This window comes from Mauremys reevesii, linkage group 7 (assembly GCF_016161935.1).
Source record: "Mauremys reevesii isolate NIE-2019 linkage group 7, ASM1616193v1, whole genome shotgun sequence".
NCBI lineage: Eukaryota > Metazoa > Chordata > Testudines > Geoemydidae > Mauremys > Mauremys reevesii.
In genome coordinates, this window is record NC_052629.1 from 5,431,619 (window position 1) to 5,459,507 (window position 27,889).

Sequence of the window (27,889 nt, forward strand, 5' to 3'; positions counted from 1 at the left end):
AAGCCTAAAGAGCATCCTAATCCAATTTGAGAAAATGGAAAAATAAGCAGGATTATTTTGTTTTTGTCTGGTCACCTTAAATCACGAGTAGCTGTCTGACAACAGTGAGGGTGGGCTCCACTCGCCATATGGTTGATCTATTATGCTAGCGTGTGTTCATATTCAAGGGCATTGATAATGTTGCCATTTTAGGGTCCAAGTGGTGGCGCCGATTTTTAAAACGAGAATCTGGATAACTTTACTGCTATCAGTAACATTTTCAGCTATGCAAGCTAAGAGGAAATATTAATCTGGGCAAATGCCCATTACTTGCCATGGATGAGCAGGCAGCACCAGCTCTCCAGCTTTGCACAACAGAGGTGGTGTATTCAGAGAGGTTTGTGTCTCCCCCTCTGGAGCTAGATATTGATAACTGCAGAAAGATGAGTACGAGGGCCAATGTTCTGATCGGGGCAGTAACACTTGCACTATGAGAAGGTGCAAACACTAAAGGTGTCTACACTGCAAAGACAGACCCATGGAAGGAAGTGTCAGAACCCAGTTCAACTGACTTGGGGCTTCTGCTACAGGGCTAAAAATAGCCGTGTAGATGTTTGGGCCTGAGCTTTGGCTCTGAAACCCAGTGGGGGAGGAGGTAGGTCTCAGAGCCCAGGCTCCAGGCTGAGCCCAAACATCTACCAGGCTACTTTGAGCCTCATAGTGCAAGCCTGCGTCAGTCAACCTGGACACTCACTGGAGCAGGCTTTTTTGGTAGTGCAGACATATCCATAGACAGACAAGCTAACCTTATTTTCCACTGCCCCTAGAATGAACAGCTACTCTTTACACTCCCCCAGCTCAGACCCAGCACAGTCTGGATTCAGGCTAGGTCATGGGGTAAGAACAGTTTTAGTGCCACTGATAGATGAGCTCGTCAGTGGATAGCGGACAGACATCCATGCTTCTCCTCCTCCTGGGTCATTCAACACTGATGAGCATGAGACATTGCTATCTCACGTGAGGCAGGAGCCCTGGAGAATGGACTCAAGATAGACCATGGAAATGGTCCTTCCTGGAGGGAATGTACCCAAAGAGTGGCAATGGGAAGCTACACCTGTGCCACTACACTCCCTCACCCCAAACTTGTGAAGTTCCACAAGGATCAATTCTCTTTAGTCCTATTCAGCATCTACATAGAGCCATTAGTTGAAGTGGTAAGAGGACAAGGACCTCCAACGCCAGCAATAGAGCTGTGTCTCATCTGCCTGCCTGTCCTTCACCTTATACACAACCAAGATGCACCCGTGTTTGGGTGAGATCAGCTCATGGATGAGCAGCAGGTTGAATCTGAATCTGAGCTAGACAGAGGTGATACTGTTGGGCAAGGAAAGCACTATGAAGAATTTCACAGCCACAGTGCAGTTGACTTCAGTGGGTGCGTCCTTCCAACAGCTAGTCAGTCTGTCTACAGTTTGAGAGCGAGCCTGGATTTCTCATTAGCAATGCTGTCTGCTATCTAAAGAGTCTTGTCGCAGCCTATCTAACCTGACAGACGACGACCCAATCTCAGTTGCATATCCGTCTTTGACACCTCCCATCTGGACTAAAGCAAAGAAAGCTTTATGCTCGCATGTATATCAGCTCTTAGGAAATTCCAGCTAGTACAGAAGGATATTGTACTTCTCAGTAACATGGGCAACTGCAAGGACATCAAACCTGCCCTTGTCTATAGGAAGCCAATGTGGAGAGAAGAGAGTCAAGATCAAGGTTTTAGTCCTTATCCTAAAGGAACTGGGGGCATGTCTACCTAGTCCACAGCAGGGAGCGTCCCAGCCCAGGTCAATAGACTCGGGGTCATGGTACTGCACTAAGAACAGCTGCACAGACATTGCATCTCAAGAGACGTGGACTTCAGAACTATTTTTAGTGCAATAGCACAACCCCAAGTCTGCCAACCCAGGCTGGGAGACTCACTGCTGCTGGCTATGCAGATATACCCTCAGGAGCTTGGGCCCAGGAGACCTGAAGAAAAATCTAAAGCTCCAGGATTGAGACCGTGGTGGAGAATTCTGCTCTTCTGGTACAATGGACCTTTCCACCATGAAGGATAAAGATCATCTGTGCAGGAGGCAGAACTTTCCAAGACTGTGGAACAAACTTCCACAGGAATGGAGAGCCATCATGAGTCTCAGCACTTTCTGCTCCAAATGCTTGGCACACTTCAATACACAGAACAGTGCAGACAAAAAAAGACCAAAAAAATATCCCATCCCACTCACACAAATTCTCCCCATGGGGAGAGGATCAGAGAAACAAGAAGGCATGTGACAGATGTTAATCACATGAACAAGCTCATCTCTCCCACCAACAGAAGTTAGTCCAATAAAAGTTATTACCTCACACACCTTGTATCTCTAATATCCTGGGACCAACATGACTACAACTATAGTGCATACGGACATTAGTCACATCTCTCGATGCCCAGCAGGAAGGCACTGAAGATACCATGTAAGAACTTATGTTCTCATGACATAAGAACTTGCTACTATTGTCTCCACTAGTTTATATAGGATTCCTAAGGGAGCACCATGGACAAGTTGAAAGCTTCCTTTCTCAACAGATCCATGGAGTTTGAGGCTCTCCGCAACAGTGTCTGTCTCATTGGTATGCAAGCACTGAGTCTGCGCTCCATGATTCCTCCATCCCACTCCCTGAGCCTCTCCCAGTCCAGACCCACCTTTTCACTCCTCATACAGCAGTAGGACTAGCTACAGAAAAACTTGGTTGCCTAGAATTGTGCACAGTTCAGTCAATGGGGACAGACATTTACCTTGTCTTAGTCCCCAACTCCTCCACAGTGAAAAGGAAAAACCAATGAAGTAAGGGCCACCCAGGAGAAGACAGTGATCCTGTATATTCAGCAGGCCAGGCAGTCAGGAGCAATCTGAAGTGGCATGAAATAAAAGATCCTAGCAGTGCCTGTGTTTTCAGTAGCCTTAGGCAGATGTTCAAAACATCTCATTTAACCAAGTAGTTTAAAATCTGGTATACAAGAAGGATCGGTTTCCCTGCACCAAATTACTGCAGACAGGACTCTGAATGTGTCCGTTTGCTTAAGTAGATCCAGATCTCCACTGAACAGTAATAACGCAAATCACACAGAGTGCACCAGACTGAATAGCCTGCCCAAAATTCTTCCTCCGAAAGCCACAACGCTCCAACATTGCAAACTCAGACTTAGCAGGGTCCTCACTGTAAATTGTGGAAGGAGGGTCACTCCCTGTACTCCTCAGAAAGTTTGTACTGCAGGATTTGAAACCAAGGGCCTGAAGACAATGTTTGAGCATTGTTCTATAGAGGATCTGCCCTGGCCAGGACAGCTACACCAGAAACTGGAAGAACAAGTTGAACTTGAACACACAAACTCACCAGCTTAGGAAGGATCCTATTCTGTTAAAAAGTTCTCCGAGATCAAAATTTTTTCTGTGATTAACAAAGGTCTTAGACAGAGACTCTCAAAGGTATTGAATTGACAGGGTGCATAAAACACTCTTGCTTATTTCAATGGAAGTTAAGTACCTAAATCCAGTTGAGATCTGAGCCTCCGTGTTTGATACGAATAGATGCTGAGACGGGCCAAGCATCCTCAAGTCCCATTGGCAATCACCATCTTGTAGTACCAGGCAGCGTCTCAACTAGTTTGTGTCTGTTGCTGTTCTATCTGGCACTGGTTGTGCACACTTTCAAATCCCTTCTCTCCTTAATTGCTTGCCTCCCCCACTATTTTTAAAATAAAGAGAAACACTTGGACAAAAATATTCTGGCAGCACCTGCTGGATTTTGTTTTTAATTCCATATAGTGATTACAATGGCTACACATAGCCGTGGAGCTAATCCTAGGAGAAATTATTTCTTCACATTCAAAATTACTGTTACAAGTCAGATCAACAATTGAAAAGCAAGTTAGGAAATTCCATTTGACACGACTGAGCAGCCCATCTACCCTCACCAACCCAGACCAAATGGCACACCATGAATTCCAGCCCACCATCTCTCTTTCTACCTTGCTTTCCCACAACATAGGGAAGACAGGCAGTCAGTGCACACAAGTGTTTTATGGAGACAAAGGTGAGCATGTGCTTCAGGCTGCAGTGATCCATGTCACAGATTGCAGAAGCCTTGGAGAGATTAAAACACGAAGCCAGAGCTACATGGTCCGGGACACTGACGCATCCTCAAGCAGATTTCAACAGCCTACAAAATATTTTCTATTTTTGCTGTTTCAATTCTCAAATTCACCTGTTTAGCCTGAAACACTCCTCTTCAATGGGAGAAGTTCCCCTCCACCCCCAAATAGGGAGGGGAGAGCGAGACAGTGAAAGGAGGGTGATTAGCAGAGCTAAACAGAAGGCAGGTCTAGACTTCAAATGCTGCAGCTGTAGCACTACAGGGAAGAGATTACCTATGCCGATGGAAGAGCTTCTCCCATTGGCATAAGTACTCCACCTCCAAGAGGTGGTAACTATATAGGCGAGAAAATTCTCCTGTTGATTTAGCACTGTCTACACTGGGGTTAGATCAGTTTAACTGCGTCGCTCGGGAAGTGGATTTTTCCTACACATTGCTCAAGGGATTATACTAACCTAATTTCCTAGTGTAGACTTGGCCTTCACTTTTGCTTTTAAAAACCTCTAACTCCCTCTTTCTCCTCCCAAGTCAGATTTTAATCGTAAGCCTCAATTTTTGAGGTATCATTTATAAAGGAAATTGAAACACCTACCTCTTAAATGCAGATGATTCCTGGTCTAGATGTATTCACTGGTAGGGCTGACCATCCTGATGGGATTTAGTACATTTCAGTCTTCCCAGACCCAGGGAAGACTTAATTATCTGTGTTTCATCCACTCTAATAAACTTTCAGATGGGGCTCTTTAGAGAAAGCTAAGATACTATTTAGTAAGTGTTAGCCTACACCTTTATTGCCATCCTAACAGGGACAGCTCTAAATGCTCTCTCTGTATAACAATGAAATATGATGGGATAATCCTATTAGTAATAGTCCTAAGGATCTTGACCAGGGCTAGCACTATCAAGGGAGCAGCACCCTTAAGAACAAAGGAAGGTGGGCATCAGTTTCTATTGAGACTCCATGTCTACAAACTGGTCATTCCCATGTAAAGATCACAAGGATAGCAAGCTAGGGCTAGACTCGTTCAACTTCAGCTCTAAACAAACAGGTTTCCACTACATGAGGCAAAGGGGGAGCTCCAAGTGTCACAAAAACCTGATCCCTACTGCGTGCCGGCTACTATGTATGGACTATAGGACAACTTTACTCACACACAGCCATCTCTGCCCCTTTGTGGATCTTTGGTTTGTAACGGTGATGAAGGATTAAGCACAGAAATGTTAGCCCTCAAAGAGAACAATTCATATAGGGGTCAAGAAAATAAACCTTTCGCTAAAGAGAGATTTTAATAGAACAGAAGATGCAGAGAAGGGGTGTGTGAGAGAAGAATAGAAAAAAGTTTCTCCATGGACATTATACCTATTACCCCTAACAGGAAGATATCCTGAGATGAGAGTTTCAATCAATCAAGAAACACTCAATTCTAGTGGAGCTAGTGCTTAACTGTCAGCACGTGACTAACACCAGAGGTTACATTAAGCCCATAGAACACGTATACTGAGGTAGCCAAAACTTACTGACTCGCCGAGCCACAGACGACAATCTTCAGAAGGCTGAGAGCTGGGGCACACCTGACAGGGCTTGGGGTTTCAGCCTCACTCCTGCTGAAGCCCCAAACACTGGCAGACATGTCCTGTGGGACTGAAGCCCTGAGCCCCCCCCCTGGGTAGAAGCCCCTACCCCACCACCCTGCTGCAAGCAGAGGTCCTGAGCTTCCTTCCTCCCCCCCGCCCCCAGTCTGGTAGGGGTGTGTGCGTGCACGCACAAAAAATAGTGACGGTAAGGTTCTTAGGCTCCATCCACAAATCTAGATCAGAAATGCCACACAAAAAAAAACAACAAGTCATTAAAAGTGTTATACTGATTTCATTAGTTTTTCAAGTAGACACCTCGTTTCAAGTAACTGGTGTAAAATGCTCAGAGCTATTGTTTGAGCTGTCTGCAGCCAGGTGAACAAACATCAGGACTAACTTACAACCATTTAAAAGAACGAGGAGTACTTATGGCACCTTAGAGACTAACCAATTTGAGCATAAGCTTTCCATGGGCTACAGCCCACTTCATCTGATGCATGCACTTCTCTCTCTCTCCCCCCCCCCACCCATGCATCAGATGAAGTGGGCTGTAGCCCATGGAAAGCTTATGCTCAAATTGGTTAGTCTCTAAGGTGCCACAAGTACTCTTCATTCTTTTTGCTGATATAGACTAACAGCTATCACTCTGAAACATGTCACCATTAAAAATTTAAGTCAATTTAGAACACTCGTGATTTAAATTGAGTTTTTTAAATTCACATCAGAAGTTATTTACATGTGGATAGTCTTAAATTGCTAGAGTGGATATTAAATACTTGTTTCTTTCATTTCCTAATTATGAATAAAGTTTATTAGTAGACTAACTTGCTATATAAGTTTCACAGTTGAAATGCTCATCTGTACTGAAAGAAGTCCAAAGTCTCAATGCCCTTATTGTAACACCATCAGAAACTGACAGACAAATTTATAAGCAAAATTGCTATATTCACAGCCAACACCCATTTCATCCTAAAGAAAGGATTTTAAAAAACAAACAGTCTGCCTTCCAAAAACAAACTTACTCTGCTTTCTTGTGAGTTTTATCCTCAAACAAAACACAACATGACTTTGCATGACTGATGCAGCCATAAATATTTGTCTCCCCTAACCTGACATCTTGAAGCATGATTCTGTAATAGAAATGAACCCTATAAAAACAGGCTGCGTTCAAGCTTACTGTGTGACACCAGACAGCTAGGACTAATTGCTGAGCAGGCAGCAGGTTAACCTACTACACTTTCAGGGAATTTGCCAAAGTTTTATGGCCAAATAGAGTCTTCATTATGGAACAATCTTGGGGGTTCATGCCAGCTCTCTTGCGCCTAGCCTCCGATTATGCCAGGACCCAGATGCTTTTGTCAGATCTGCCCAAGCCTCATAACAGCTTCTGGCATGAGGCAAGCTAGAGGAAAAGGGCAGGGACATCTTACCCAAGGAATCTCAAATTTCTTTTGGCCAACCACACAACAGAATAGCTCCTCTTAGCTTACTCACCATAGGAAACTGATGTGCCTTACAAATGCTTTAAATCACTTTAACCCTTAGCATACTGGCTCATCCTAAGCAGTTTCACAGTGCACAGATGGGAAGTTGCAGGGTGTGGATAATGTGTTAACCTAAATTGGTGCATGTAATCCTGTGTGTTGCTGGCTATTTGCAGGCTTAAAATGCTATATTTACTTTGATTCAGAAAAAAAGCCAAACGGGACACCTGCACAAAACCTGTGCCTGTTTGAGTGATAATGGAGGTCAGCTGCTTTTCTCATATACTTGGGTATACGGAAATTTGGATGTGCAGAGGAATTCCTTCCCCTTTTGCCTCACGGGGCCTTGGGAGAGACCTAATAGGGATCATCCATTATAAACACATGGGATGTGCCCACCTGATCCAGTCCTCGAAGCTGCACTGGAGCCCCTTAGGCACTGATTGATGCTAAGTATCAGAGGGGTAGCCGTGTTAGTCTGGTTCTGTAGAAGCAGCAAAGAATCCTGTGGCACCTTATAGACTAACAGACGTTTTGCAGCATGAGCTTTCGTGGGTGAATACCCACTTCTTCGGATGCAAGTAGTGATTGATGCTAGTCCTTCAAGGCTGCTATGGTTTAGTGACAGCTAATTCCTCCCAACCAAAACAGTTCAGTAGCAACTTATTGCACCTGATATGCTGCAAAACAGGCACGCATATCCCAAATAAGAGCAAAGGTTACTAGTTTAGGTCTGGATCAGCGGTTCTCAAACTGTGGGTCAGGACCCCAAAGTGGGTCACAACTCCATTTTAATGGGGTCACCAGGACTGGCTTAGACTTGCTGGGGCCAAAGCTGAAATCTGAGCCCCACCGCCCAGGGTGGAAGCCCAAGCCCCACGTCGAAGTCAAACCCTGAGAGCTTCAGCCCTGGGCAATAGGCTCAGTTGGCAGGCCCTGTCTGGGCCTGAAGCCCTGGCCTCGCCTATCCCCGCTCCCAGGGAGATGGGGCCTGAGTCAGGCTCAGGCTTCAGTCCCCACTCCTGGGGTCGTGTAGTGATTTGTGTTGTCAGAAGGGGGTCAGAGTGCAATGAAGTTTGCATGATCCAGACCAGGGGTTCCCAATCAAATTCATGCAGGCAGGTCTGTGCAGAACCTTAATGACTTGGGTGGCATTCCATCCACGCAGACCTGGTGGCAGGATCGGAGCGTATGTAATTGGACTCTTTGGGGCAGGGCCTGCCTTTTTGTTGTGTCTTTATATATAGTGTCTAGCACAATGGGGTGCTGGTCTGTGACGCAGGTCCCTAGGTGCTTCCCATAATACAAATAATAATGATAAACACACACACACACAGCAGACAGCGTTAACGTAAGACTCACTTTGTTCACTTGTACCAATGCAAAGAAGCTGTATGTCAGTTCAGAACACCACAAAGCCAGGTGTTGGGCAAACATTGGCCATGGCTACACTTGCAAATTTGCAGCGCTGCAGCAGGGTGTGAAAACACACCCTCTCCAGCGCTGCAAATTGCGGCGCTGCAAAGCGCCAGTGTGGTCAAAGCCCCAGCGCTGGGAGCGCGGCTCCCAGCGCTGTACGTTATTCCCCACAGGGAGGTGGAGTATGGACAGCGCTGGGAGAGCTCTCTCCCAGCGCTGGCGCTTTGACTACACTTAGCGCTTCAAAGTGCTTTGAAGTGCAAGTGTACTATTGGGTAGAGAGAGGGGCGGGAGGGGAAGCCGCCCCATGCTGGATCCCCCCAGCCTAAGGAGGATCCACCAGGGCCACGGAAACCCACTAAGTGCGGGGACAACTAATAAAAGAACAGGGGCAGGAGTGAGGTCAAAGGGTCAGAAGGAGGGAACCTGATGGGGACAGTGTAGCCATAGCCAATTCATTCATTAAGTTCTGAACTCATCCAATCTCCCCCCCACCCCCAAAGTCTAGGCTGATTTGGGGTCTGAATAATGAGCATGTGTTTGAAAAATAAGAAGGCAGTCAGTGGTCTTCCAAGGCATTCATAGAATTCCTGTTGTGTCTTCCACACTTGTATTAGTGCTCCAAATGCAACAGTTGCAGAATTCCAGCGGGACCACACTGTGCATAAGTTAACATTCATGGCTAAAAGCCTTTTTACAGCACACCATCCAGTCAAGCCTCAAGACTTGTTTACAGTTCAGTTTTTGCTGGAGGGCTGTTTATATTTTCTTTTTTACTTCATGTTGAGGGAGGGATATTGTTTTTTTGCACTTATTTGGAAGAGCTACTTTTTAAAGGCATGTTTTTAAGCAGTTTTGTCATCTTAAAAAGGAATTCAGCCACATGTGCAATAAAAACAAGTTGTCTCTCCTATTATCTGTTCAAATGTTGTCATAAGGTGTACCTTTAAGAAAGGCTACAATTGCACCTAGTGAGAGAACTGTTTCGCTTGCATCTTTTAGCCAGTTCATGAGGTCAGTTGTGTTAGCTCAAGTGGCCACAAGTTGTAATATTCAGTCTCCGTTCCATAATATTTAACTCTGAAAATACAGTTCACCAGTTTATTGGTTTTAAAGTGATGAGCGGATAAAGGTTGAGAGTGAAAATTTCCTTGACTTCATGAAGAGATTTAATGTTGAGACTAAAACTATAAAAAAACCCAAAACCTTCGAAAGACCCCTCCCCCCAGTTATTTTTAATTATTCATTATTTCGAGGATACTATATTCAGACTGAGTCTGGTGATCATAGTTTATTTATAATTAAGTCAACATGTCAGAGTGGGTTTGTAGGAGCATTTTACCTCATATTGTTGTTCTTAATATGAAGAACCCAATTCACGCCAAGTGCCAAGAAAGTTAAACCAGTTTGTTCTAACAGATCAGTACATTAAAACTGATGCCACATGAGTGCCCAGATCTCTTACCCCTTAAGAAAGCAGGCTCTGGGAGAGCTGTCTGGACAGTGCTCTCAGCCACATGGAAAGGGGAAAATGGAGCATGTGTGTGCTGCCTTTGGCCACAGACATTGGTCAGAAAGGGTCACCTCCTCAGCAAAGGTATAGCAATAAAAAGGGAATCCCAGAACATTGCAAATCCCGACATCAAAAAGCATCGACCAATATCGTATACCAAAATCAACAGCAGACATTGAAGCAAAGGGCCAACAAGCGATGTTATCGCATAGGAAACAAGTACCAAGAGGTGGGAGCTGGGTACGGAGAGTGGGAGAAGGTGGAACACGGACACAGAATTCAAAGCTCTGACTTGACGCTCTCTCTCCTGAGTCCTGTCAACTCATTGGCATCTTATTTGTGGCATCCCAAAGAAGGGTAAGGAGGAAATGGTAGTTGAAGTTACAGGATACATTGGTCCTACTGCTCAGTTGCCTACTGCTCAGTTGCCTTTTTGAGCTCCCAGCGACCAGCCCAGACCTCCATTCCCAAAGGGGCAGGATGGGAGAAGGAGAGTGGTTGTCTAACTACCTACCCAATTCTCATAATTCCCTTTGTATAATCTGGTAAACTGAGGCAGGGGGTCAAACACCTCCCTCGTGTAAATAGTGACAGAATTACACCGAGGGGGAGTGCAACTCAAGGAATAAGGCCTAGATAAGTGGTTTTCAACTTTTTACCCCAATGGAGTTGCAGACCGCTTTGGAAACCTTAGTCTGCAGATCTCCAGGGGTCTGTGGACTGCAGGTTGAAAGCCACTGGCCTCAAACAAAGATATTTAGGAACCTAATTCCAATTGATTTCAATGGGAGTTAGGCACCAGACCTAAGTGACATCTTGAGGTCACACAGCAAGTCAGTGTGACATTTAGAACAGAAACAAATAGTCAGTCTGCTAAGCTACGAAACCTCAAGGTTAGGAATCTAGGACTCCTGGTTTCTGCCACTAATAGATGCATCAAGGACCCACTTTAAAAATAAAAACAAATCCCCTGCAAAGTCTCATTGTTCACAGACGTGCTTTAACTGGGGCTTTAAGACACAGCCCTTTTCCAGTGTTCAAAACGCACAAGCTGCAGTTGCTCCTTAGTTCACAATGAAGTGTTCATTTTAACTGAATCTGGACAATGTAGGCATGGCCAACAGTGCGAACACCTATGAAATGAAGGTGGCACAGCAACGCTTGCTCCAGACTCCTTGTGTTTGTCCCTTTGTGTTGATACAGAGGCTTGCTGAGGGCTTTTACACAACTTCGTAATTGTGACTTTTTTTCTTTTTGAACAGATGTCAAAAATGTAGGTTTTGTAAGACAAGCTTGTGAACAAGGAAGCTCAAAGAAGCGTTTCCTTGGTTAACAAGCAATGGAAATGCTTATCGTAAACAATTCTTCTTTTGCAAGATTGGCAACCCAAACACTGCAGCACTGGGTTAGGGCACGAAGTGAAACAGACTGGCTAAAGAAAATAATTCCCTCCAATCTACAAAAAAATGCAGTGTGGAGCGACAGCATAAAGTGACCAGTAAATTGGTTATGTTCTAATAATCTCAGATGTACAAAACATTAAACCTAGAATTTTAACCTGTCACTTTTGGGGGGTTGGGAAAGGGAGAGAAAAAAAATAAACCACCACCACATGCCCTGGAGTGCCATATACATTTATGTTTTATGGAAGTCTGACAAAGAACAGAGTTACAAGATAAAGTCTGTATCTTAACATATCATCTAGTGATCTAGACATGGGCCTGTGAGCTAGGAATGCAAGGTTTGAACCACAGTTTTAACGTTAACTAAAAGGGGGAAATCCAAGGCTACCGATAAAGGGAGAATGCCATTTACCAAATTACTTTCTAAGGTGTTCAGAGAATTGACTGGCCCACTTAAACCACATAGTTAATTGTTGCTAAAAGGGGCACTGGAGGTGTTGAATGTAATAAGCCTTTATTCTAGAGTGGGAGAGGTTCAGATATAATATAACCCAGATAATCAAAACTCTACAAAAACTGCTACACACATGCTATGATTTATGACAGCAAGCCAGTACCTCATTGGTCCCACCATAACCATGAGGTATCACTTAATTCCCTCGCAGAGATTCTAACTAATACTGCCATTCTAGGCCTGTCTAGGCAACAAGCTGGCAGTTTCGTACAGCACTATCAGTGAATCCATAGGACAGCAGAGCCAGATGGCAGCAGCCCATTAGTGTATTAGTTTACTGCAGAAGTGCAGCATAAATCTTTCATAATTTATCTGACCAATCAATCCAAGCAATGTCATTCTCTGAGAGGAGTGTGACCTTTTTTACTCCCATGGGATCTGCATGGTAGGTAGGGAACTTGGAACTACCATACCACCACTTGAATTGTTGGTCTGGGTGTGGCTTTTTTTCTTCCAGAAGTGGCTACTGATTTGGGGTGCCTAGTTTAAAATACATGACTGTTGATATTTTCAGTAGTATAGCACACTCAGAACTCCCCACAGGTGCTCAGAAACTCCAAAGCCAGGCCTACCACTTCCAGTTTAGGGCAATCAAACTGAGTAACCCATAATCATAAGTCACTTTTGAAAAACTGTCTGGAAAAAATATAAGGGAGGGAGAAAAAGAGGATTGATTTTATATTAGATTAGATAATATCTTTTATTGGACCAGTTTCTGTTGGCAAAAAGTAAGTTTTCCAGCTCTTCCTCAGGTCATTTATATTGTCCGATTAGAATTACAAAAGGTAACAGCAGCTAGGATACAAAACAGATACCCCAACCAGAGCCTCTGAGCCAGTCTACACCCCAAAGCTTGGAGCAAAGACTCCCTCACACAGAGGTACTCACAAGGCAAGACTATTTCAAGCACAACACAGGATCCCTTAGGAGAGGCAACTTGGCAGGGCAGGTGGCCACAAAAGAAGGCTCAAACTGAAAGAGAATAGTATCTCTACGCCCCCATAAAGAAACCTGACAGCACTTGGATCACGTACAGGTACAAATAGATCAGAAAGAGGACTTAAATTTAAGGCAGCTGCCTTCTTGGACTGGAGAAAGATCTGTATAAGCGCAATCAGCAGGGGGCTAGTCATTTTTGTTTCAAAGGCAGTTTAATATAAAGACAGTTTTCTCTCTGCACAGTTATAGTCTGTTTGATGCCTCTGTCTCCAACCATCTTGAGCAGGAAAGAGTCAAATCACCACACAATTTCATGCAACAGGAGGTACACGGAAGGTTCTTAAAAATCTCTCTACATAGCCATGCATTATATGGAGAATCTGGTCTCTTACCTGATTTTCTTTTTGAGGATCCATATTCCCTGAAAAATAGGCAACAACAGATTGACATGGTTAGTGTTTGAAATGTGGGGAAAGAAAAGGGTGTTTCCCAGACTCCCACCCATAGACTCAAGGACTCATCCTCTGCTTTCCCTCCTTTAAACTGGAGGCTAGGGCTGCAAGGCATTTGACACACACAGACTTAAACACCCTGATCAGCAGCAGCTCGTCAGCAGCAGTAGCAGCAGCTGGTGCTTCTGCAGCACTAGGGGGGCCAATGGACCATGTGATCCAAGACAGAGCAAACCATCTACAACCAGCAAAGCAGGGGAGAAGAGTGTCATTTTTCCCCCTTTAAATCAAGCTATTTAATGCCCAGTTGCTGAATTAACCCATTACATTCCCTTGCAGAGAAAAAGCAAGTCAAACACTTTCTGCAAAGGTGGGGTTGCTATGGGCATATCTTGCATTGCTCACAGTCCCTTCATTTCAAATGCTAATTATTATCTGCATAAACCCCAGCCCCTTCTGGTTATCTCTGTCAAACACTTTTCTCTTTAAGGAGGAAAAGAGGATAGAGAATGTGGCTTTTCTTCTGGATCTACAAATCAAAGGGAGCTGGTGCCTTTGCTTACAGTATAATATGTGAAAGTGCTAGAAGTTGCTATCACAGAAAAGAGGAAGAAAGTGCTGAACAGAGCTGGGAGAAATTGGAAAAAAATTGTTTTAGAATAATTAGAATGAGGCTGGGAAATATTTGACTATGGTAACTACTTCTTCCCACTCTCCCAGCGTCCTCTCTGTATCTGTCTCCTAAACCCTGCCAGTGAAACGGGCTGTGTCGTCAGGATCCAGGGGTTGCCTGCTACAGATGCCACTAGAAGATTGAGGTCTTTGCCCACTCTTTGGGCAGCAACTGGCTTGTTTATTGTCTCTTGTACAGCACTGTGTGGTCTATGAGGACATTAAAAAGGCTGGGCAACACCACGTATCCCAACGCCGACTATGCAAAGTTCAGAATATTTGGGAGATAATCTGAAACGTTGGCATGCTCCCTAAAATCAGAAATGTGCATAGAAATGAATTTGGTTTTCCCCAAAGGTTTTGGATCTACCCCCATGACATTTGGATAGCCAGGATTTACTTCCGGGGAAGAAGAAGAAAAATCCCAGTTTCTTTTTGGGTCCCTTCAAATTTTCCAGTCTCACGTATTTCTATGAAACAGTTTTCTCATGAGTCATTTTTGCAATTGTATTTGAGGCGAAGCCCCTATCGTTCATAAACAAACTGGTTTTTGCCCAGAAGCAACATTGTTTTGTGTCCACTGTCACAGGGATATACTATGGGGCGGTGGCTGGAGCACTATGTACTTCATCTGTTCTGGGCTGCCCATTAAGGCATGTGCCAACCCAAGCTTGCCTTTCTTCAATGACCTTTTTAGCCTACCAGCTACCCGTCTTTCATCACGACACCCACTGTGGTCAAGGCTGCCATGCTAGGATGCGACAGCGGAGTCTCTGTGGCACGCAGATTAGTGCTTAACACCAGCCACCAATCGGTTCCTCGTCACCGACCCTATTACTCGCCCGCCCCATTTTGACAGTGGGGCCTTCTTTACCGATTCTGGACTGAAGGAGCCCTCTGTGCAGCCAACCAGCACCATTGGGGTCTTCGAGACAATCCAAGCTGCAGCTGCAGCACAGATCAAACAATGATACGCATTGTCAAGGAGTGCCTGCTAACCAAATTCAGCAGTGGGCTCCGAGAGCTCCACTTGGCCACTAGGAATGCTATTGCTTGGCTCGGCGAATATGCAAACGCTAAATAAATACACTCCCTGGGAAGCTGTGGGCAGCTCCTATAAGTTAGAGTTACTCTTGGGCCACCACTGTACTCCGGTCTTGGTGTGCAAAGCTGATGACCGCCGTGCAGGCATTGAACCAGAGCTTCCTCGGAGTTACACAGGGAAGTCCCCACAGCACAAACCAAACAGCCAGGCTCACAAGCAGAGAGGTGTACCACATTCACATTCTGTGGATTGAGCACAGAGGGGGACACAGGACACAAAGGACCGGGTTGCACAAAATGTTTACACATTTTTCATGAGTCATTAACTAGAAGGTGAAAAAAATCTGAATTCCAAGTATCTTTCCTTTTGGTTATGAAAATTTTGCCCACCTCGAGTCCTTGGTTCTGAATGGTATAGTCCATATATCCCACCCCTACCCCCAGGAATTCCCACAAGTGCCCATTGTCATACTGCGGGGCAGTGGCACTACGCACTCCATCTATTCTGGGGTCCAGATTAGCTCCAGGGGAAGCTGTGGACAGCAGCTGTCAATTAGAGTTTCTTTTGGGCCACCATTGCATCCCGTTCTTCTAAGCTGCACCCCCTGAGCTGTGCCAATGAGGAGCCTCAGCTCAGATGCAGACCCTGTATGGATCTCTTGGAGGGACTTTCATACCGGCGGCAGATTTCACACAGAATCAGATGAACAGATGTACATTTGCTTTATATGATATTCCCATAAGAGGAGGCCACTTAGGGATCTGGGGCAAAAATTGGTCCTGCTAGTGAAGGCAGGGGGCTGGACTCGATGACCTTTCGAGGTCCCTTCCAGTTCTAGGAGATTGGTATATCTCCAATTATTACCTATTACCATGGCATACAGGCTAATGGTCAAAGTGGTCTGAATTTAAGCGAGTCTGTCTGCCTCACTGCTCATTTCGGTCCCTTCTCCTGATTCCTGGCTCTTGCACTGAAGTGACTAGGACTGGTCCTGTCAGGTGCACTCAGGATCTTCCACGCTCAGTGACTTCAGTGCACGACTGAGTCTGTGACGCTGAATTTATCCCTTTCTAATAGCATCCGTTACAACAGACTGAAGAAACAAACAGGCATCTGTAGCTTCACTATGGAATCAGGATGGAGATGCAGGATTGTTAGGGGACATGGGCCCATTATATATTCAAACTCTTCAAGGCCCTGCACTGCTCAGTCCCTCCTGCATTGTGGGCCTGATTCTCCTCTCACTTGCACCAGGTTCACACTAGTGTTACTTCACCAACTCCTACTGAATATTGCTGATTTACATCCGTGTGAGATCAGAATCAGGCCCCACGTCTTTCTAGTCACCTCTTCCTGCTTGGCTTGTGCCTCACGCTATGTCAATGCACACGGATGTTCCCTTGGTCTCCTCCGTCACTCCACCACTGACACCTGGAATGGCCTCTTTGCTCTGGGGTACCACGCAACTTTACTCTCCTTCAGATCCCTCCTCAGAACTCACTTCTTCCCATTAGACCTCAACCCTGTCCATGTTCACACTTAGTCCACTCCACTCCACTTTCTTTATTGCCATACCTTGCTGTGTTAAGTCTAATTTAAGTCCCAATCCAGGAAGAGCTTACTTTATGCGTGTGAATAGTCTCACTGAATTCATGTACACTTTCCTGTGCGAATAAGCATTTGCAGGAGCAGCGTCTTAGCTTGTATGCTGCAGGTGATGGGAACCTGCTATTCTAACGTGCCTGTTAAGGCAGCATGCTCGCTTATGGTGCTCTGGTTTTGTTGTTATTAGTTGTGTTACGGTATTTCCAGGACCCCATACTTGAATGTGGGGCTCACTCTGTTGGGGTGCCACGTACACATAGTAAGAGTCTCTGCCCCAAGGAGTTTATAATCTAAATTGACAAGAGAGACAAAAGATGGGACAACGGAAGTATTAATGGCCCACTTTGCAGAGGGGAAGCTGAGGCAGAGAGAATAAGTGACTGCTCAAAAGCTCACAGGAAATCTGAGGCAGAGCTCAGGGCAGAACCAGATCTCATGGGTCCCAGTCCAGAGCCTCAATCACAAGACTGTCCTTCCGGAAGAAATACAATAAGAATTACATGAAACCATTTTCTTTTAACCCCCATATTCTTGTGGCTCAGATGAAATGGACACAGAAACCAGTCATCCTGGTGTAGGTTTTGCTGCACAGGTTTTGACTCTGGTTTTCCTATAATAGGTGAAATTCAGCCTTGCCCAAAGGGCCAGTACGAAGCCTCTGCACCTCTAAAGTCCCACTTCAGCCCTCAGGGCAGGGACCCCATCTCTTCCTGCATTTTGTACAGCACCAAGCACACTATCAAGCACTTACATCGAACAGTAAACTGCATCCTGCATAAAAAACCGCCTGCCAAGGGGGAGTTTAATATTTTTTATTTAGGAAAGGACACTTTCCTGCTAAATGTCCTAAATCACCCTGTTCAACTTCTAGGCCACTTGCAATCCAAAAGGATGTCTTAACAACACTACAGAGAAGTCTTATGGCACATCCTGTCTTTGGAGACTGACTTTCATGCCATAGTCAATTATAGATCATAAAAAAATATAGACAAGCACTATTTAGCATCACAATTGGAAAGGTGCATAACAAAAGAGGATTCTTGTTAGAGCTGAGTCAATAAAAATCTGAACAAAAATAAAGGTAAGCTGCTGAGAAGACTGAAAGTGTATATAGCTTCCAGAAGGGATCTTCCATGTTTTTCAGCCATGATTCTCATTGTTTGATTTGTACATGGCCTTGGAAGGGTTCTCTTGAATCCCACATGAAGTCTGTACAATTAAGTTTTATGCAGCTGTCCGGTGAGAGAATTGTCTGAAAACCAACACCCTTCCCAACCAACGGGTTGGCTTTAGGGATGCAGTTCACCCCTCCACAGCCACTATGCCAGCTGATAGTCTGCAATGGGTGTCACTGACTTTCTGTGCTCCCCTCGCACAGATTCTCACTAACTGGGTCTATGGAAGCAGAGCTCCAGTGGCCCTGCCATTTACTCAGCCTCATCCCATTCATGGTGGTATATTCAGAGACGAGGGAGACCACGTCTCTGATACACTGGGGGTGAAGAGACTGCTCTGCACAGATACTCCACCTGTGACTCCCTCCACACACTTGTTCTGAAGGGGTATCATGGCATGGAATACTTTATGGGGTTCTCCAGTAATGGGCATATATTACTTTTTAACCACAAGGCCTTTTAGGATACATCCAGGCAGCAAGCCGCCATGCCTTGGTCAACGGAGCCGCAACTTCAAAGCACTGTCTACACAGCTTTTCTCGGAGTGCTAGCACAAGCCCCGTTAGCCTAAGTCTAGTGAGCCAGGCTGGGCGTCTCACTGCTGCGGGCTGTGTAGACATACCCTTGGAATCAGTAAAAGAAGGCCCAGCTTCTGTTCATTTAGTACAGAACTGTGAGCCTGATGTTATTCCATGACCAGAGAAAATAGCATCCATAAAGTGTGAGGTGCAGTGAATAGTTGCCATAATTAAGAACATAAGAATGCCCATGCCATGGTCCATCTAGGCCAGTATCCTGTCTTCAGACAGTGGCCATTGCCAGGTGTTTCAGAGGGAATGAACAGAACAGTAGAGTTATCGAGTGATCCATCACCTGTTGTCCAGTCCCAGCTTCTGGTAGTCAGTGGTTTAGTGACACCCAGAGCATAGGGTTGCATCCCTGACCATATTGGCTAATTGCCATTGATGGACCTATCCTCCAGGAACTTATCTCCCAGTTATACTTCTGGCCTTCACAACATCCCCTGGCAGGGTGACTGTGCGTTGTATGAAGCAGTAGTTCCTTATGTTAGTTTTACACCTGCTGCCGATTAATTTCATCGGGGGACACCTAGTTCTTGTGTTATGTGAAGGGATAAATAACACTTCCTTATTCACTTTCTCTGCAACATTCATGATTTTCTAGACCTCTAAGACCTCCATCATATCTCTCTCCCTCCCCCCAGTTGTCTCTTTTCTAAAATGAACAGTTCCAGTCTTTTTAATCTCTCCATGTTTGGAAGCTGTTCCGTACCCCTAATAATTTTGGTTGCCCTTCTCTGTACCTTTTCCAATTCTAATATGTCTTTTTTGAGATGGGGTGACCAGAACTGCACGCAGTATTCAAGGTGTGGGCATACCATGAATTTATATACTGGCATTATTATATTTTTTGTCGTATTATCTATCCCTTTCCCAATAGCTCCTAATTCACTATGGAGTATTGCTGTGGGAAGTGACAGACCAGGTATTTCATCGGCAGAAACAGAATCTACAGGGATCTTCTAATCCATTTAGCGGTGTTTGTCATCTCTATTTCCAGGGGAGGTGAAACAGTGGCAGACACCAAGTGGAGGAAGTTAATCCAGAGCATCTAATACATGAATACATAAATTAAAATCAGTTCACATTTGCTGGCTTTTGCCAAGGCTTGTTTAAATATGTTGTAGGCCTCTATGTTCCCATGCTCCTCAATTCCTATGAGTCTTTGAGTCTGTGGGGAGTCACTCACACTATAGGATGGATGTCATTTCAAATAAACCACTCCAACTATCATTCAATTTCCTATGAACTGGCAGACCGCCAAAACCACTGAACTCCATTCAGTAACTTAGTAACAGGAACAATAACTTCCCCCTTCTGAAGGTTGAGATGGTTTGCATATTGGATTATCAACCATGGTTGCAGTTCTTAGAACCATTTTCTCAATGCTACTGACATCAGAGTCTGACATTTAAAAAAAAACACAATACACCAAAATACCTCTCTCCCACACTTTCCAGTGGCACCAGCTTCGCCTTAAGAACGTGCCTTAAAACTTGAGCTGTTCCTTACTGCTTTTATTCAAGAGCCAAACTGACATTCACTCTGACAAAGCATGATTTTTAGACAAAGCATGATTCCAAATCCACTGCCCCTAGGACTACCACTACATACTGACTGTATTATAGTCACACGTAGGAGTCCTTGTTACAATCAGGGCTCCATTGTCACATAAGAACGTCTCAATTTTTGGTTTACTTTTAATTCTTGCCCAGTTGGAATTTCAATGAGAGAACGGGGTAAAGCTCATAACCGTCCTGCTCTGAGAGCGAAGGTCCTACCTATCCCTTCAGCTAAAGAGGGATCTCCATTAGCTTTTAGAGGTAGACAGTTTATGATACACAGTTGAGCAATTCAAATTCTGTCCATCAGGCAGCGGAGCCTCTCTCGGTTCGTTACACTACTTTGTACCTCAAGATACAGAGTTAACAAATCATAAAAAACACATTTGATTGCTTCCCCCTCTCCCCAAGACAAACAGATGAAGGCTTTTTTTAAAAGCATCTTATTCATTTCTTGATATAAATTGTTGCATTGTGGACCCTCTTGAACATGAATCTGTCCTTTCTGAACAGAGGTCCAGCTTTCAGTAGTCTCAGAATGGTCCCCATTGTGATGATATTGAGACGTCTAAGAGACCAGAATTCCTTGCCGCAAGCAAAAAAGTACTTGGGGGGGAGAAAAAGTCTGGTGACCTGACTTCAGACACAGGGATTTCTTGTTGGCCTGAAATCCTCATTTGCTGCTAAGAGTGTTAAGGCAATATTGTGTAATCAGCTCCATAAGAGAAAGGAGGCACCACTGAAGAGGTGATCTTGCCTTTCTGTCATCTCTCTGTTATCTTCATAGTGTTACTCAAGTGCTGGCATGGGACAAACTAGCACAGGCTTATTTACCACACATTTTTGGCATGGCTTCAAGTGGTTTCTGACTCTGTAGTATCACAGTTGTTGCTCCATTACGCTCCCTGGGACAAATTTGACTCCAGCCCTACTCATTGAAGCCAACAGGGTGAAATCAACCCAAGTTCTGCCCATGAAAGGCTAATTACAAACTTGGGGACCAACTGTACCTCCAAGATAACACTGGAATCAGGGGAGCCTCCAAACATGCTACCCCCTCTCACTCAGAAGAGGAGGAAAGAGGCTCCGACACCCCTGGGGCAGTGTACTCTCTACCTCAGCGGCTCTCAACCTTTCTCGACTACTGTACCCCTTTCCGGAGTCTCATTTGTCTTGCGTACCCCCACGTTTCACCTCACTTAAAAACTACTTGAATACAAAATCAGACATAAAAATACAAAAATGTCACAGGACGCTATTCCTGAAAAATTGCTGACTTTCTCATTATTACCATATATTTGTAAAATAAACCAATTGGAATATAAGCAACAAAGAATCCTGTGGCACCTGTTCCACCACTTGCATCCGAAGAAGTGGGTATTCACCCACGAAAGCTCATGCTGCAAAACGTCTGTTAGTCTATAAGGTGCCACAGGATTCTTTGTTGCTTTTACAGATCCAGACTAACACGGCTACCCCTCTGACAATTGGAATATAATTATTATACTTACATTTCAGTGTATAGTATATAGAGCAGTATAAACAAGTCATTGTATGACATTTTAGTTTGTACCGACTTCGCTAGTGCTTTTTACGTAGCCTGTTGTAAAACTCGGCAAATATCGACATGAGTGAATGTACTCCCTGAAAGACCTCTGCATACCCCCAGAGGCACATAAGAACCATGGCTCTTTCCACCAGATCCTCCAGGTCCAGGGATCTGTATGTAAGTGGTGGTTTGTGGCAAGTGACACACATTGTCCCCATCCTCTCCCAGTTCTGAGGGGATCCCCAGTTCAGCCACCGACTGTGGGACCTTGCCTGTACTTCCAGGGAGCAGGAGTCAGGGGAAGCAGGGGTCACAGAGAGGCAAACAGCCGCAGGTTTGAGGGATGGTGTGTGTGTGTGTGTGTGTGTGTGTGTGTGTGTGTGTGTGTGTGTGTGAGAGAGAGAGAGAGAGAGAGAGAGAGAGAGAACCCTTCCTCCCCCATCCCCAAAAGAACTAGGAACCCTCAGAGATTTCCTACAACAAATGCTTCCATGGTGGCTAGGTTCTGGGTAAGCACTTCATGATTTAGTCCAGTATGAAGGAATACAGAACGGCCTCTTGCTCTACTTATTTTTATTTTATTTTATTAAGATCAAGTGACTCTCTTGCCGGAAGACTTGGTATTAAGTGCTCAGCGTTCTGCGCAGATATATGGCATTGGGGCACAGTGAAAGAGCCCCGGCCTCACAAGCCATCCCAGACAGCAGTGAGAGAGGGCTCTGTGGAACCAGGAGGCTTTGGGAATATTGTGACAGCCAATTAAAGCCATGTGATCCCTCTCCTGTATGGGTCACCCAGCACTAGGAAATACAACATGGATGTTTACAGCCGGCTTTTTCCTGGAAAGAGGCAGTACAAAAACAAGGTCTTGCCTAAGAATCACATCCCCATCTGTTTCTGCTTTGCCCTGTTTATCCCATCCCATGGTGAGTTTCTCCGCAGGAGATCAAAACGTATTTACCTCACCAAGGGCCCTGTTTCTGCAAGGTACCAAGTGCCTCCTGAAAGCCGACCTCCCAGCTGTCCCTTATGAGAGTGCCAAATTTCCCTCTGTCCCACAGTGGGCAAGGACGTGTCACTTTATGACTGTAAATCAGTTATAGCAGAAATACTAAATGTTAAAAACAAGGTCATGACATTGATCATTGTAATGCTCCCAAAGCTGCTGCTTTTCCAGTTGTGCCCTTCAAGTGGGGTCTTCAGTATTTGAACAAATGCACACACATGCGTACAGTCTATATAAAAATATGCATCTTATTACTATTACAAACGACTTCCTGGATGTTAGAGAGACAAGGTGGGGGAGGTGATATCTTTTATTGGACCAACTTCTGTTGGGGAGAGAGATGAGCTTTCAAGCTTACCCAGCGCTCTTCTTAAAGCTTGTCTCTCTCATTAACAGAAGTTGGTCCACCAACAGACATTACCTCACCCTCCTTGTCTCTCTCCAATATCCTGGAACCAACACAGCTACAACACCACTGCATACATTACTAGGTGTTAGCATAGTAAATTAACGTGGAACTTTAAAAATAACTTTGGCCAATAACCTCTCAGAAAAATCTTAATAATCTGGTAAAAAAAAAAAAGAAGTAATAGGGCAGCAAGTGTTTTGAATTTTTTGCTTGATTTTCATTTGGCCTTTTTTGATTTCCCAAGTTTGCAGCTGGCGTTCCAGTTATGGAACAATAGCAGTGTCCAACCATTGACCTGGGGCTGCTTGTAGAACTTCAGGCTCTAAACTGTGAGCCTGGAGGTGGCGATGTTAAGAAGAAAATCTGGATTTGATGAGGAGTTGGAAATGTGGTCCCGGAGCCAGGCCCTGCCATTTTGAAACAGAAGTGTTTGAATCAGCAGAATCACTATATGGGGCCAGTATATCTGCAGGCTCAGGAGTAGGGTTGCCAGGCATCTGGTTTTTGACCAGAATGCCTGGTTGAAAAGGGACCTGGGGGCTTCGGTCAGCTGCTAAAAGTCCAGTTGGCCACAGTGGCCGGCTTCGCACGGCTCCCAGAAGGGCCAGCATGTCCCGTCAGCTCCTTGGCGCAGGGGTGGCCAGAGGGGATCCGTGCGCTGCAAAAACGGTGGCCAATTGGAGCTGCAGGAGTAGTGCCTGCAGACGGGGGCAGCGCACCTCCCCTGGCCGCCCCTGCGCCTAGGAGTCAGAGGGACATGCCGTCCGCTTCTGGGAGCCACTTCCTGAGGTAAGTGCCGCCTGGAGCCCGTACTCCAAACCGCCTCCCACACCCCAACCCCCCACTCCTGCCCTGAGTCCCCTTCCGCACCCAAAACTCTCTCCTGCACCCCACAGCCCAACCCCATGACCCATCCCTGAGCACCCTCTCGCACCCAAACTCCCTTCCAGAGCCTGCACCCCCTACCCCCCCCGCACCCCAACCCCCTGCCTCAGCCCTGAGCCCCCTCTCACACTCCAAACTCCTCAGCCCCAGCCCAGAGCTGCCTCCTGCACCCCAAACTCCATCCTGCATCCCCTCATTCCCAGCTCCACCCCAGAGCCCGCACCACCAGCCGGAGCCCTCACACCCTCCTGCACCTCAACCTCCTGCCCCAGCCTGGTTAAAATGAGCAAGTGAGCGAGGGTGGGGGAGAGCAAGCAACTCAGGGAGAGGGGATGGAGTGAGTGGGGGCAGAGCCTCAAAGAAGGGGGGGAGGGGCAGGGCCTCAGGGAAGTGGGGCAGGACAAAGGTGTTCAGTTTTCTGCAATCAGAAAGTTGGCAACCTTCCTCAGGAGCAAATCTGATGTGAGCGGAGCATGATCGGAGTGGCTGCTGTCCCTTTGCAGCTGCAGCTGCTCAGCAGCACCCCGGCTTGTTACTCCCAGGTGGTTTCTTTGTATTTAAATGGGATGTTCTCGATTTTGTTATTTAAATTATAGTGGGTCTATTTAAAAAATGAAATCTGAATTGAATACAAAATGCGTTAGGCCAGTGGTCCCCAACCTTTTCGTCTGGCGGGCGCCAGACGAAGGACCACTGCGGCGGTGGCGCCAGACGAATTTTGGCAGCATTTCTGCGGTAACGCCTCTCGATGATGTCACTTGTCGACGGCAAGCGTCGTCATCGAGAGGCGTCTCCGCCGAAATTTGGGGGTGACGCCTCTCGATGACATCACTTGTTGGCGACAAGCATCGTCATCGAGAGGCGTCCCCACCGAAATGCCGCTGAAATTCGGCGGCATTTAGGCGGGTGCTCTCCCGGGGTCCAGGATGCGGACGCATTAAGATGCCCCCGCGGGTGCCATGGCGCCTGCGGGCACCGCGTTGGGGACCACTGCGTTAGGCCTAAATGTAGTGTAATCTCTTAGTTCATTTACATAAAAAATAAATATGCTGAATCCATGAGCCTCTGTCAAAAATTTTGGGTTAAAGGCTGTTTTTCTATATATAAAGAACTGGGGAAAATATCTAATTTTTGAGGTCAAGCTTTCCTAAATATGGCACAATAGGTCATGTACTGTATTAAAGGCTTATTTTGTTTAATAAAAAAATTTTGTACATGCTTTTTGTGCGTTTCGTTAAATTCCAGTTACCATTCTAATTCAGTCTGATACAAATCATAAGCAAAAAGTTAATTCTCTAGTAAATAAGCAATATATCATTCACCACTTTCTAACATCCTAAAAATGTTTAATTAATTAATAAATAGGAATCTGAAAATATTAAGCTATATAACTGCTTAAATAAATGTATACAGTTATAGCATACCCGCCTAGGTAGCAAAAGTATGTACCAAATCTAGTGTAAAGGCTCTATTTAGTTATAAATCAAGAAGCTTTAATGATTATATTAACGGATGTGAATGCATCTTTCTTTAGAAAATAATTGAAATACAAAGGAAAAAGTTGATTAAAACTGATGATTAAAATCACGGATATAAATTGCCTTGATTAAAATCAATCCCCCCTGAAGGGAGGAGATTAGTTCTGGATGCTCCACTGCCGGCTTCCCTGGGTTTGCTCCAGTTATAGCAGGACAGAAGCTGAATTAGCTTTGCCTGAGATTAAAGGATAATTCCCTCCCCAAAACAGCCACCCAGGGAGGCCCAGGAGGGGAAAGAAGGACAAGCTGAAATAGTTACAGCTTCCTGATTCTCTGCCCCAGCCCAGTGTAGAGCAGCCTAGGGGCTGTTCTACTTTGAACAAACAGGCGATTGCCTACAAAGCACCACGCCAGCCGGGAATAGCCAGAGTGCAACCTGCTCCAGTCATGCCTTCCCCTGACCCACATCCACCCCCTGTACCATGTTCTGTGGGCAGGCAGGCATAGGTGCTGTGGGGAGGCAGGCATAGGGACTCCCTCACTCCAGGGCAATCCTCAGCAGGCTTGTGTTCTCTTTGCACTGCCTCAGGCAGCACAGCACAAAAACAGGGCAGGAATCTGCCCTCGAGTCCTGACTGTGGCATCCTGACCTTTTTTGAAGAAATACGTTCATCCCTCAAGCAGAGCCCAGAGATGGTGCTGCTGGGAGTACCAAAAATGCCCATTGAAATGTCGTGGAAATGACACCCCGAGGAGGGAGTTGGTCATGGGATACATAGGCATAGGTCCTCGGGCTGAAAAAAATCATGCATTTCTGGGTTAGAACAACCTACCCTGCTACATTATTCCTCGTGCTTAAGTTGTTCTCGAGACACTCACTTTGTTGGGTGGATTCACCTACTGTTAGATTTCTGGGATGACGGTAAAAGCCACTGTTGAATTTCAACTATATATAACCAGGCCATAATGAAAAGCCTATAAAGGTCTTTGATCAAACCTTAATGGGACTTACAAAGGGGAGAACCTATAATGCTCCGGGGGAAAGGTTTCCTCATCTTGCCTCCTTTAGAGAAACTCCATGAGCCTTTAAAAGCAATTTCATCCTGATTTATGTTAGCGAAATGATTTTTTGCATGTACAAACTACAGGAGAAGGGCCCTCATCTCAAAATGCTACTGTACTTAGGAAATTACCAACAAATGCTATAATGCCCTCAGTGCCTTTGACTTCCTCAGTGCAGTGGAAACTAGCAATTTAAGTGAATATTTCACCATTCCCGATTGTCCCATATGCCACATCCAGGCAGGATACAAGCTATATGGTATATTTTGCTAATGGATACTGAGTCTCTTCTGTCCATTTAAGCTGAAATATGTATTTATATTTTGAAAGATGTTCAAGTGAGCAAACACCCAGTTTATTAAGAAAGAGGCATCATTTAGAATAGGTCTGTGTGGACTCAACAACTATCAGTGCACATTCAACAAAAGTGAGTCACTTTATCACCATTTTATTGATGGGGAGATTAAAACACGTTAAGTGATTGGACCAAGGTCACACAGCTAGCCAGAGGCAGAGCCAGGAAGCCAGATCTCATGAATGACGGCTCTGAACTTTAACTTGCATTTAGTCAAATGCATAGAGCAGGGGCAACAAAGAGTCCCGTGGCACCTTATAGACTAACAAACGTATTGGAGCATGAGCTTTCGTGGGTGAATACCCACTTTGTCAGAAGCAGGGGATGTCAAAAGGCAAATCAGCTCAGGCCCCGCCTTCCATTGTGCAAGAGGCAACATTCACACAGGGGTTCTCAAACTGGGGTCAGGACCCCTCAGGGGGTCATGAGGTTATTACATGGGGGGGGTCGCGAGCTGTCAGCCTCCACCCCAAACCCTGCTTTTCCTCCAGCATTTATAATGGTGTTATAAATTAAAAACACTTTTTTTATATATTTGGGGGGGGGTCACACTCAGAGGCTTGCTATGTGAAAGGGGTCACCAGTACAAAAGTTTGAGAATCACTGACATGGATCAACTATTAATGAAATACTAGGATACTAAGCCACACAAACTTTAGGGCAGGCTGGAAAAAGGCAGGTATTTTCTGTGCAAAATGTCAAAAAGAAATGAAAAAAATCAGTTTCATTCCAAAAGTTTTGCAGGAATTTTCAGTTGTTCAATTAAATGAAAACCAAAAAACCTCAATTTTATTTCCCACTCTCCTTTTCTCCTCTTCCCTCCACCTTCTAGAGTGGAAACAAGAAAGAGGGGATTAACCCCCCCCCCCAACCAACGGAATGCTTTTCAGGCCAGCCGGCATGTTCAACAGCACAAGGAGTTCACTGCTCCCTCCTCACACACTTAGGCCTTGTCTACACTGGTGGCAGTGTGTCGGGTATGTGTCCCGCAGTGAAAGGCAGGCTGCATCCACACCATGGTGTGTAGCTATACACGGTT

General features: G+C 45.3%; 1 protein-coding gene and 1 long non-coding RNA gene across 8 annotated transcripts in view; one reads left to right on the top strand and one right to left on the bottom strand.

Moving 5' to 3' along the window:
• The window catches only part of SH3PXD2A (SH3 and PX domains 2A), a 373,953-nt gene that overhangs the window by 122,709 nt on the left and 223,355 nt on the right, over positions 1-27,889 (bottom strand). For 5 of the 7 annotated variants that reach the window (XM_039481034.1, XM_039481032.1, XM_039481030.1 and 2 more), the window contains one exon: positions 13,407-13,435. In XM_039481034.1, the coding sequence (XP_039336968.1) occupies positions 13,407-13,435 (29 nt within the window). Of the gene's footprint in view, positions 1-13,406; positions 13,557-20,325; positions 20,346-27,889 lie in introns of those variants that run through there. The other 2 variants (XM_039481037.1, XM_039481036.1) reach the window with 2 other exon arrangements.
• LOC120368690 lies at positions 20,719-27,743 on the top strand. Its single transcript, XR_005582726.1, has 3 exons — positions 20,719-20,853; positions 22,247-22,581; positions 27,683-27,743. It is a non-coding gene; the product is annotated as an uncharacterized LOC120368690 (long non-coding RNA).